The sequence below is a fragment of the Paroedura picta genome, chromosome 10, assembly GCF_049243985.1.
Source record: "Paroedura picta isolate Pp20150507F chromosome 10, Ppicta_v3.0, whole genome shotgun sequence".
Lineage (NCBI taxonomy): Eukaryota > Metazoa > Chordata > Lepidosauria > Squamata > Gekkonidae > Paroedura > Paroedura picta.
The window spans coordinates 29,581,843-29,594,449 of record NC_135378.1 but is presented as its reverse complement, the minus strand read 5'-3'; the positions used below and the strand labels follow the sequence as shown (position 1 = coordinate 29,594,449).

At 41.1% G+C, this 12,607-nt stretch overlaps 1 protein-coding gene across 5 annotated transcripts in view; it reads left to right on the top strand.

The window, feature by feature from the left end:
* Nucleotides 1-12,134, top strand: part of TEC (tec protein tyrosine kinase) — a 58,275-nt gene extending 46,141 nt beyond the window's left edge. For all 5 annotated transcript variants that reach the window (XM_077301906.1, XM_077301905.1, XM_077301909.1 and 2 more), the window contains 11 exons: nt 850-915; nt 1,428-1,482; nt 1,628-1,707; nt 2,995-3,128; nt 5,740-5,814; nt 6,211-6,382; nt 7,221-7,437; nt 7,955-8,019; nt 8,493-8,611; nt 9,547-9,704; nt 11,012-12,134. In XM_077301906.1, coding sequence (XP_077158021.1) covers nt 850-915; nt 1,428-1,482; nt 1,628-1,707; nt 2,995-3,128; nt 5,740-5,814; nt 6,211-6,382; nt 7,221-7,437; nt 7,955-8,019; nt 8,493-8,611; nt 9,547-9,704; nt 11,012-11,083 — 1,213 coding nt within the window. In that variant the 3' untranslated portion in view covers nt 11,084-12,134. The remainder of the gene's footprint in view (nt 1-849; nt 916-1,427; nt 1,483-1,627; nt 1,708-2,994; nt 3,129-5,739; nt 5,815-6,210; nt 6,383-7,220; nt 7,438-7,954; nt 8,020-8,492; nt 8,612-9,546; nt 9,705-11,011) is intronic.
* The last annotated feature ends 473 nt before the right edge of the window (nt 12,135-12,607 follow it).

The following is a 12,607-nucleotide window of genomic DNA, read 5'->3' as shown; positions in this document are numbered from 1 at the left end:
ATTTTAATCCAGTGTTTCTTCAAAACTTGTTTATCTCTACCTGATGAGACTGAGCTAACATAATAATAATAATGAATAAATTATAAAAAGTACAGAGATTCATGTGACCATGAGCTAATCAACAGTAGAAACCAATATGCTGAAAGCAGGGCATTGAGATCGAGTTGTTTTTATTGTTATGTTATTTGTCATTAAGTTCCTTGTATGGGCTCAAAAAGTGTCTTGGAAGTTTTATTGATAAGAGAGCCAGAGTAGTTAGAAGAAATTTTCTCAGCCAGGGTTTCTTGACAGCCCTGGGATTTCTTGATAGCCCTAGAAGAGTTTCCCGAATTGGTGGGAGTTAATTAATGTTTAATATATTTTTAAAAATTGTTAAATGTTTATCCAGTGATATGACCATATATGGCCCCCGCCTAGCCCAAAGTGGCCAGTTATGGGTTGGGAAGGGGAGGGGCCTGAGTGGGCATGGGCATAGCTATGCTTCCCAACAATATTCTGCATGATTGCGCCACTTCTGGTTTTTTCGAAGGCTGAAGACTCCTTTTAGGGGTTTCTTAATGGTAAAAAAGTTGAGAAACACTGGGTTAGAACATTGGACTAAGTTCTAGAGAGACCCAGGTTCAAATTCCTACTCAGCTGTGAAACTCACTGGATGACCTTGGGTCAGCTGCATTCTCTCCTAGCCTACCTCACATGGTGGTGGTTGTGAGAATAAAATGAAGGAAGAGAGAACCATGTGTGCCATAAATGTCCTAAAGGAAGGGTGGGATTAAAACACTGTAATAAATAGTATTGCCTAGACAATCTTATCACCTATGTCGTCTAAGCATATTATTTGCTTACCTTTAGAAGTATAGGATATATTCCTAGCAATTATGTAACCGGGAAGAAGTCCAATGATCTTGACCAGTATGAGTAAGTATACATTTATGAATATTACATTCTTATAATAAAAATTTTATCAGTATATCTAATTCTTAATGTGGCCAAATCTGTCAATACTTAAATCCAAAGACTGGAGCCATGGTCAGACAAGAAAGATCTTTCTACAAACCTGAAGAAAGAGATTTTCAGGAAAAAGTATAGGGGATTTCAGGGAAGGGAATGGGGAAATAGGGAGGATGGGGGAAATGAGATTGGACTGAAATAACTGGCTGAGTCAAGTGCCAGCTTTATATGGATTAGGATCCAGGTTTGCATTCCACTCTGCCAAGGAAGATTGTGGGGTGACCATGGGCCACTTCCTGTCTGTTAGGCTAACTTACCTTACAGCTGTGGGTCCCCACTGGGGAAGGGAAGCAGGGATTAAATACCTTTTTAAAAAGTGAACATCCAACTTGGCTGTAATCTCCTTGTGCCCATTAGATGAAAGTAAGGGAACATGAAACCCATTCCTGACTAATGCCAGAAATTCTCCCTCTCTTTAGATGGTACTGTAGAAATCTTAACAGAAGTAAAGCAGAGCAACTCCTCAGAAATGAGGTAAGTACTTGTATTATATTGCCATTGTCGTTATTTGTGTTTCTAAACAGAATAAAACACTATAAAACATTTTTAAAGCAACATGGTTAAGCATATGAAATAATCATCATTTGGTATATAAAGCATTTTTTTCTTGGATTTTTAGGATAAAGAAGGTGGTTTTGTGGTAAGGGACTCCAGTCAACCAGGTTTATATACAGTATCGCTTTATGCAAAATTTGGAGGGTAAGTGACTAGAATCCTGATATAGCTTTTCTTACCTCTTTCTTTCTTGACAAGCATCCAGTATTTTCAAGGAAAAGGATAGGTGGGTGGGTGGATGGATGGATGGATTGATTGATTCAGAAGCTGCAAATGATCCAGAACGCAGCTGCCAAATTGCTGACAGGAGTGTCCTGGTCAGCACATACAACATGGTGGCTGCATTGGCTCCCAATTAGTTTCCGGCGCAGATTCAACGTTTTGGTATTTACTTTTAAAGTCCTAAACAGCTTGGGACCTTCGTAACTTCAGGACTGACTCTTCCGACATGACTCTTCCTATCTTTTCCCATTTTCACCTTGGATTTTACTGAAGATCCCTGGTCCATGAACTGACCACTTTGTGTCAGCAAAGGTGTTGCAAGGTTGTAGTGTTAAAACTTTCAAACTGCTCCAGTTATTGTCCTTGATCATATAGGAAATGCCTTGTTTATATAGTTCTTGTCTTTTCCTATTTCTGTAATGGGAGTCAGGATGGATTTTGGCACCATGTGAATCAGAATGGCACAGATAATAAGCCTCAATTCAGAGTAGGGAAATCAAATGTTGATCATTTTTCTCCTGCTTTAGAATGCTATTGAAGACTGGGGAAAGGTATGTTCACTTAGAAGTCAGACCTGTTAAAATTACTGAGGTGGATCTGACCAGTTTTTATGCAGAGTTTTTCATAACTTTCCTTCTTAATACAGTCTCTGCCTCACATGATATCCAGGTGACGAGGAGCAAAATCTTTTGGGGTGGATAAAGGAAACTGTTCCTGCATTTCTTTTATCAGCAGAAAACCTTGTTGGATATACCCCAATGGTACTTATGTCCATGAGAAAATGGGTAAAATTGGTCTGCAATGTAGGTAGATGTACATTATCTCAAGTGAAGCTCTGGATTTATGTCCAAAACCATCTTTGTTGTTCCAAATGCTTGACTTGGATCCACCACAGTTTTTCGGTAGGTACAAGAATCTCTGCCCGTGAAGTGTGATTTTCTTATGCGTCAGCCTAAATGCTTTCCTCCTCTCCTCCATGAACAGCAGAGGGCGGGCGTATTTCAAACTGCCTCAGGAGGAGGGAACAGAGAAAGTCTCACTCCTTGTGGAAAACCTGTGGCGGACCCCAGTCATGATGAACAACAAAATGTAATTCACTTGGGCAATTGAATGTCTGGATCTTATCAGTCCTCTCAAAAAGCTGAGCAAAATATTTCATGCCTATGATATATCACGTACATTTTGAAAGCCCTGACTTTTTGTTTTCAGAGAAGGGACCTCTGGAATAAGACACTACCATATCAAAGATACAATGACCTCACCAAAGCAGTACTACCTAGCTGCAAAACATCTTTTTGACTCCATCCCAGAGTTAATTGAGTATCATAAACACAATGCTGCAGGTAAATGTGTGTGTTACCATTTGAATGTGCAATGCTTTAAGAAACCAGACTTACTTTTAATAGCTAACAGGAAAAGCCTTACTCAATCTTACCCATAAGCCAGATCCTCTGTGCTCTCTTACATGTATGTAACAATCTGTTATACCAGCCGTTCTCAACGTTTTTATTGTTGAATAATCTCTGAAGGCCTAGAACAGGGGTAGTCAAACTGTGGCCCTCCAGATGTCCATGGACTACAATTCCCAGAAGCCCCTGCCAGCGAATGCTGGCAGGGGGCTCCTGGGAATTGTAGTCCATGGACATCTGGAGGGCCACAGTTTGACTACCCCTGGCTTAGAAATAGGGTGATATTGCAGAATATGGTTGGGAAGCCCACCTGAGGATCCGCTGCTCTCAGCCCCCTCCAGGCCCATTGCCATCCTGGAACGGGTGTTTGTTGAAATGACCATATGTGGTTGTATCACCCAATAAATGTTTAACAAATTTAAACAAACATATTAAAAATGTCCTGGAAGGAAGTTCATTAATTCTCACCCATTCGGGAAACCCTTCCAGGGCCATCAAGAAACCTCAGGGTTTCACGAAACCCTGGTTGAGAAAGTCTATGTTATACCAAGAGCTTACTTGGGTGAAGCATGTTTGTAAAAAGTTTTTTTTTTGGGGGGGGGGGGAGGATCAGGTTACTTCATAGCTATTTCCCCCCATTTTTTAGAGATTAGTCTAGTTTTACTGGAGCCCAGTTAAACAATAAGCCATTATCATGATGCATGCTAGGGAAGTCAAAAAGTGAATTATGACTCGCATGAATATTTCCTAGACACCTCAAACAGCACATTTATTTGCAAGTAAGACTCATTGATTTCAGTGAAACTTACTTCTAGGGAAGTGACCCACAGAGCAGCGTTATTAAGGACTTCAATATACTTTGGAAAGTTGCAGCTGTTGTATATGCTAAATAGATTAATCAGGATGAAAGCGTTATTTTACTTATGTTCTAAGAATTGTGTTTTGATTTATTCATTTAATTTATATACCGCCGCTAACTGTGACGTCTTGGGGTGGTGTACCTAGAACAGTAAGAGACGAAAAGTACATTGAAGGCATTTGTAACAATAAGGAAGAATCATAAGAGTCAAAACAGCAGAATTTTGAAACATATAGAACAGCAGTGAGTTGCCTGGTAGAGACTGGACAAGAACTGCTTGAGCTCCGATAGGTCCTTGATTTTGTTAGGGGTTTCATTCCGCCAGCTTGGGACCACAACCAAAAAGGCCCTTGCTCTGGTGGAGACGAGGCAAACTTCTTTGGGGCCAGGGATCACCAGCTTGTTGGAATGAATGGAGTGTGCCACTCTTAGGTTTTCAGCTACCCTGTTTCAAAAGGCTTTTGCTGTTCTGCATCGGGTTACTGCTGCTCAAGACACAGCACCTGTATGTAAAAAGTACCAAGCACCTTTGGCCTGTGGGACTAGATGTGCATCTTTCTGGATCCTGATTGGTGTGTAATCATGCAGCTTCTCTGTATTTTTGGCATTGATCCAATACATAAATGTACTATCCCTTTATCTGTTTTCTTACTTTTGAAATTCTATATTTTTGACTCTTGCTTTTTGATCACTTTTTGAGTCCCAGAATGATCTTAATTTTTTAAATTCCCAAATTATGGTGTCCCTACCCTTGTTTTATTTATTTATTTTATTTTTAGCCCACTACTCCCAAGGAGGCTCATGGCGGGTTACAACAGATAAAATCCTTAGATGAAATACCCCTAAAATATACAATCCATAATATCCTATCCAATATCCAAGATATAAAATGTAAAATGTAATGCGGTGACATAAAAAAACCCTAAAAGCCTGCTAAATACCAACTCTGGGGGAGGACATGGGAGAACAGGTCTCAGTTGGCAGTAGAATGATCCCAGATCTTCCTAGTGCGCTGGCCTGGTGGTAGAGCTCCGTCTTGCAGGCCCTGCGGAATCCTGAAAGTTCCTTGGTCATGTATTACAGCTTGGAGGTGAGTTCCTATGTGTGTAGAGTCCAATTTGGATCTGGACTGTGATGTGTGTGGAGAAGGTGCTTCAATCTCCCCTACCACCCCATGCCATTTTCCCAGCCATAGTGTTCCCAGGAATGTCATGTTTGGGAAACCCATATATATCCGCAGGGGACATGTGTGCCACCCTGAGGCTGTTTCAGGATGAGAAAATGACACAGGAAGGAAAGTGGAAGCTACTCCTTCATACACACCATAATCCTAAACCAAATTAGGTGCCGCACTTGCAGGAATTGAGAGCTCCACAACTTACCATTGTCTAACAGAGGGTGGGGATTGCAGGTGCAACCTGTGTATTCTGTAATATGTGAATCCATAATCCACTAGGAACAGCAGTTTCAGGGACATCTTGGACTACAGCAGGAGGGGGTAGGTGAGGAAGTAGCGCTTCCAAACACAGAAATATTTCCATGTGTGAAAAGTTTTTAAAAAACTATAGTGGCTTTTAAACAAGAGAAATGCTCAGTATGGTAATGCAATAATATGGCCAGTGAGTTTTCTACTGTCCTAATTTTAGAGGTAAACTATTTTCCATACACATTTTCTCTGTGCTTTAGGACTTGTGACGAGGCTACGATATCCGGTGACGCCAAAGAAGAAAGTCACACCAGCTACTGCAGGATTCAGTTATGGTATGTTTACATTTCCATAGAAAGAAACGATGTAGGGTTAATTTTGCTCCAATACCAGAGCATCCCTTCCTTGCCAGCAACAAAAGCCTAGGCCAAGGGTAGTCAAACTGTGGCCCTCCAGATGTCCATGGACTACAATTCCCAGGAGCCCCTGCCAGCGAAAGCTGGCAGGGGCTCCTGGGAATTGTAGTCCATGGACATCTGGAGGGCCGCAGTTTGACTACCCCTGGCCTAGGCTGTTTGCTACTGGCAAGTTTTGCCATCTCACTCCCTGCCAGTTGCCAGGGTGTGTGTGGTAATAACCTTAGTCCCACAGCCATAATCTTCCTTTCAGTATATTCAGGGTGCCCTCCTGTGTTGCCTAAACAGTATTTGCTTTGTTTCTCCCTCTTATAGAGAAATGGGAAATTAACCCTGCAGAGCTCACTTTTATGAGAGAACTGGGGAGTGGCCTCTTTGGAGTTGTGCGCCTGGGCAAATGGAGGGCACAGTATAAAGTGGCTATCAAGGCAATCCGAGAAGGTGCCATGTATGAGGAGGACTTCATAGAGGAAGCAAAAGTCATGATGTAAGTAAGTGGTGAGAGGCCCTAAGCAGCCAGCAATTTAAAGAGCACATCGCCCCCTCTGCTCATCTCTGATCTTTGACATTCGGATCAACCTTGCTTTGCCTCCCGTGTGCGGCAATTAGATTGGCCTTTTCTTTGGTGGAGCCAATGCTTGTGGAACTTGCTGCTTAAGGGGAGCTGCCAGCTCCCTTTCTTAGTTCCGTTCAGCACTACAGAAAGCCATTTTAAAGAGCTTTCACAGTGCAGTCCTAAACACAGCAACACCTAAGTTCAGTGACTTCAATGGACCTGGAAAGGTGTCACTTTGCCTTGGACTACACAGTGAATCACTAAAGTGTTATTCCTGCTGCACCTCCCTATCCATCTTGAAATCTGAAATCCGGTTATAAGATCTATGCCAGAATTTTTCTGACCTAATGATCAGATCTGGAGCACTCAGGTGGGTTTTCTAGGTTAAGAATTTTTTAAATTACTGTCCAATATTTTTATATTTACTTTGTATATCTCTTTCAGCCACCCCGAACCTGCCCTGAGGAGGGGAGGCCAATAAATTGAATTTATAATAATGTTGGGCTGTTTTATTCTGTGGTGCTTTAGTGGTGGCACAAAAGCTTGTAGAATGCTTTTAGAATTAACAAAATGATGATGAAGTAAAGGAAATACTTGAAAATGTCTTGCAACGCCCTCTAGAAGTCCCCGTCAGGTCCTGTGTGTAATAGTCCTATGTAAAGTTATTCCCAGTCTCTGTGGCCTAAGATCGAACAGTTAACGTTCTTTTTATTAAAGCTAATTTCGAATCACTAAAAGTTATGATAACTTCTGTTTTAATTCCTCCCAGGAAGCTGACTCATCCTAAGTTAGTTCAGCTGTATGGAGTCTGTACTCAGCAAAGACCAATTTACATAGTGACAGAATTCATGGAGCATGGCTGTCTCCTGAATTACCTTCGCCAGAGACGTGGTCATTTCACTAATGACAGCCTGCTGACAATGTGCCAGGATGTATGTGAAGGAATGGAGTACCTAGAAAGAAACAGCTTTATTCACAGAGATCTAGTAAGTAATATATTAATAAATAAATAGATAGATAAATAGATAAATGGCCTCTATACATAGGAAGGGTTTAAAGCTGTTATACATACAACATGTTTTCTCATTTGTAAGTTTCCTTTATGCAGTAATGGTGACCAGAGAGAAACAAGGACACGATATATGTATCCTAGAAAGATTTTCTCGAGGACATAGTACTGAAGAACCTGCTGTTTCCACTTCTGTGTATAACAAGGTGTACTTTCTACTGCAAAACTACTAAATATACAGGTGCCTCGACCTCCTTTGTACCTGGTCATCCTAGGCCCACTCTACCAAAATTTACCAGAAGTTGTGGCACGATAAAAACTGCAGTCTGAGGGCCAAAATATACATGATGTGTGTGATGTGTTCTCCATAGGAACTGGCAGCCATATACCAGCTGCCGGTCCCCACAGGGAACTCTGTATATTTGCTGTGATGCCGCATTAAGGTGAGGACGATGAGTGCTCAGCTGCTAATGAGATTTCTTTTCTTTCTTTAGGCCGCTCGAAACTGTCTGGTGAATGAGTCAGGAGTGGTTAAAGTGTCTGACTTTGGAATGACAAGGTAATGAATAGTATTAATGATTTTGTGTGTCTGTCTCATGTTACATTGTATGAACCACCTTAAACAGGTCTCTGAAAAGGCAACATATAAATTCTGCAAATAAATACAAATAATACGTTTTATTCCCTCTTTTTACTGGAATTGACTATCTTGTAAAAGGGGTCATATTATTACTATCAGCAGAGCTCCAACACTTAAATCAGAGAGTTATAGTAGGGCTGCCAGCTCAGGGTTGGGAAATACTTCGAGGATTTGGAGGTGGAGTCTGGAGAGGGTGGGGTTTGGGTGGGAGAGGGAGCTTAACAGGATATAGTGCCACCAACTCCAGGTCACCATTTTTTTCTAGGGGAACTGATCTCTTTAGTCTGGAGGTCAGTTGTTAATAGTGGGAGGTCTCCGGATACAACTTGGAGGTTGGCAACTAGATTTCAAAGATAATGTCAGCCAGGCTTGCCCATTTTTTTCCTTTTTAGGTATGTTCTTGACGATCAGTACACAAGCTCTTCAGGTGCTAAGTTTCCAGTGAAGTGGTGCCCCCCAGAGGTTTTTAATTATAGCCGTTTCAGCAGCAAGTCAGATGTCTGGTCTTTTGGTAAGGATTTGGGGTTGTTGTTTCTTTTTAATGCAAGGCTATATTAGAGTTCCCCCTTCTCCCAGATTTATCTTAGAAAGTATTACATTCATTCTAATAGAGGAAATATTCCATCAGAGGTTTTTCAGAACTCCAGCAAATTTCCAGTTTTTCCATTGAAACTTTTTTTTCTGGGCCTTCACATATCTAGCTGTGTTGTTTCACACAATCAGGGCATAATGTCAAGAGATATGGGGCTGGGTCCAATCTGTTTCTCCACTGGTGAACGAAGGATGAGGTCCCCTTGGATCCCCAAGAAGGCTATTCTGGGAATCATGGGTCCTGCATGACAAGTCACCTGAGATGGGGACTTGTAATAAAGGAGGGTGATGGGTGAGATTGCATGAAAAAGGTGTTTAGGTCCAGGCAAAGACTGTATGACTAGACCATGAGACTGTCTCTGAGATTACAACATTCATTCTGCAGTGCCTAATTCGTTGTTTTCGTCTCTCTGCCTTTGCTGTCTTTTGGTCAGATCAACTTTTCTCAATGTTTTTACCAAACATTTTCCAGGCTTTCAGAAACCCCAGAAGTGGCACAGTTGTGCAGAATATGGTTGGGAGGCATGCTGTGTACATGCCCATCTGGGGCCCCTCCCCTTCCCCCACCCCCCAGGTCCATCATTGGCCGTTGGAGGGGCAGGTCAGCATGACCATGTATGGTCATATCACCCAATACATTTTTAACAAACTACCACCCATTTGGGAAACCTTCCCAGGACCGTAAAGAAACCCCAGGATTTCACAAAACTCTGGTTGAGAAAGCCTGGATCAGATAAACATATTAATATATAGCGATGTATATGCTATTCTTAGAATATAAATCTTTGTGTTCTTCTTAGAAATCGTTTATGATCACGAACATGACAGATGTTTTTTTTTAAATATATTTTCCAGGGGTTACCATGTGGGAAGTGTTTACTGAAGGCAAAATGCCTTTTGAGACCAACACAAACTATGAAGTGGTGACTATGATTAGTCAAGGGCACCGCCTATTTCGGCCAAAGTTAGCTTCTAAGAATGTATATGATGTGATGATGATGTGTTGGCAAGAGGTAAGGGTACATTACTGTATACTGTTATATCTCTCCCTGGGACTTCTGCAGTTGAACCAGTTTAGCCACAACAAAGGACAAAAGCAGTGTTTTGTTCTGTTGGCCTTAGTATCATGCAACAATTGATTCATCTCTCTTTCTAAATATCAGCCACAAGGAAGGAACAGTTTACAGTAGGGTTGTGCAAGTGGCCACTTTGGCAAGCACCAAAGCCCAAGGTGGCCAGCGGAGGGGAGGCGGCAGTGCACTAGCCAACACCCACACGGAGATCTGCACCTGCTTGCAGGTGTCGACTGGCATGCCACTCCCTCCCCTCTGTGCTGCGGTGCTGGCCGCCTCGGGCTTTGGTGCTCGCCAAAGAACGCCGGAACGTGCAACCCTACAGTGCTTCGATGGACTTAGAAGGGTCTATCTCTGTTCATGATTGTACTGTTAGGATATCAGAGAGCATTTGAAACAAAAAAGGGAGAAAACAAGCATAAAGCAAGCATAAAAATATGTTTTGTGGACTAAGGAATAAATCATACAATGTAAGATTGGGAAATAAAGCCCAGAATGAAATGTTGATGGCTTCTGAAATGTAACAAGAAGTAGGTGTGACTTTTTAGAAATGCAAATTGCAATTATACTTTTTTTTATAACACAGAAAAAAATCACTTTATAAATGAATATCAGCAGTGGCTTTTAAGAATATTCTGTAATATCTGTCACACATTTGTGAGTCCAGCTTGATTTCCTTTTATTTATGAACAAAATTGATGTTGACTATTATGGCCTATCTGTTGTATAAGAGGGTCATTTGGGCCAAAATAATTGTTCTCAAGGAAAATAACTGTTTTAAACCACCTTGGGAGACTTCATAAATTAATAAATAAGAGTCGAGATATAAATCTATAAATCATGGAATCTCTCATCTCAACTCTATGAAAATTACCTACTAGCAAAAAATACTATGTAAGTGGATATTATCCCAAGCTTTGTACTGAGTTTTGTACAAGTGAGGAACAGACCACATGACTTGGCAAGTGCAGTTCTTGTACGAGAAATTATTTACCATTTGCCTTGTGTTCTTTTATAGGCTTTTCACTATTTACTCAGTAAGATTCCACATAGAACTTTTTAAAAGTTCTTTATTTTTATACAAAAAATAAAAACTTGAACTTAATTTCACTTCTGGTTGAACGAATAGCACAGCTGTCAAGAAATATCCTATTCCCAATGCTTCTGTGTTTCCCCCCTATTGTTGCATCACTACATTATTGTAACAGGCGTTAAAGTTCTAACTAAGCCCTTTTTGAAATTCTTAGAACCCAGATCGACGTCCTACATTTCAGGATCTCCTTCAGAAGATTTATTCTATATCAGAAGATTCTTCTTGAGAAGACAGAAGCACAGGTTGCAGTAGAGATGACTGGACATGCTGCTGTGCCCTTTCTTGTGAAAGGAGAGCTCTTGGATGCTGCTATATGGACCACACAGGGACAAAGCAAAAAGCATGTAATATTTTTGTAAGACTAAGATGGACTGAGACATCCCAAGTTTCCTTAGCTACTTATGCAATATTCTGCCTGAGCTGGAAATCCATGAGAGTTGCCAAGGAGAAAGAAATGGACCAGAGACCTCCAGTTGACCATTAATTTACATGTGAAGGACGCACAAGTCTTTTTCTCATTTCTTATTTCAGATAATAGTTATCAAGCTTGATGAACCAGTGTGGTATCATGGTTCAAGAGGATCCGACTAGGATCTGCAAGTACCAAGACTGAATCCCCACTTGGCCACGGAAGCATATTGAATGACCTCGGACCACTTGCATGCACTCAGCCTTAATTTACCTGTTCAGGGTTGTATTTTGGAGGATAGAGGACAAGAAGGTGGTTGGAGTCAATAGATAAGATGAAGATATCATCTTGAAAAGCCAGCATCTCTCAACGGCTGCTCGAAGCTATAAACATTGCTGCTAGTTCAGCCGTTCTTTTAAATGTACCTTTTTGATAATGAGCACTGATCAGCGACTCTGTCTTGCATCAAGGATTGTGCTTTTATATTTTATCACAGTCTCCTGAAGAATTTTATGTAGCTGGCGGGATCTAAAGCCAATTGTATCAACTTGGCTGCTATGGGCGCCGTAGAACATAGTGATAGCGCACTTGATACGTGGAGCATAGCAAAGAAGTGTGCGTAGTTAAACTTCTGATTGGCTGGATCAGACACGGATGTAATTCATCCTGATAGGATAGCACTGTGACCAGACCAATAAGGAAGCCACTGGGGGATGGACTTTGACAGCATTCTTAAGGTAATTTATGTAGCCTGCACATTGTAAATAGACACACTGAACCAATGTATTTATGACACCACAACTGTATCTTTGACATGCAGCATTCATAACAAGAACAAACATAAAAGAAAAACACCCATACTCTGAAATTTTGCTATGCACTGAAATGCTTCATTTTCTCATTTAAATTTGACACATTTTCTCATTTGTAGCCCAATGAATGAAATACTATACAAGCAAAAGTGTATTTCAGTTGACATCCTACTAATCCTTCTGCACTGTTCATTTTGATGTTTGCATTCTCTACTGACAAGGGAATTCAGCCTCAGCCGTACTTGTCAGGATTCCCCCCAAGACCTTTTGCGCAGTACAATAAAATGAGTAGAAGACAATCCAAAATATACTAGATCACAGAAAGGGGGCAAAACCCATACTTTCCCAATGGGGAAATGTCTAAAATTAAAATGGGTAAATATTTTAATAGTAAACCACCAGGGTGGGACTCTGGAACTTTGGCGTTACAGTTTTATTTCTCCTTGGTAGATTTGGAAACTGAACTGTAGTGCTGCTGATTGATTTGATGGGGTGCATGTCTGGATCTGCCTTAGTATGTTACTGGTGG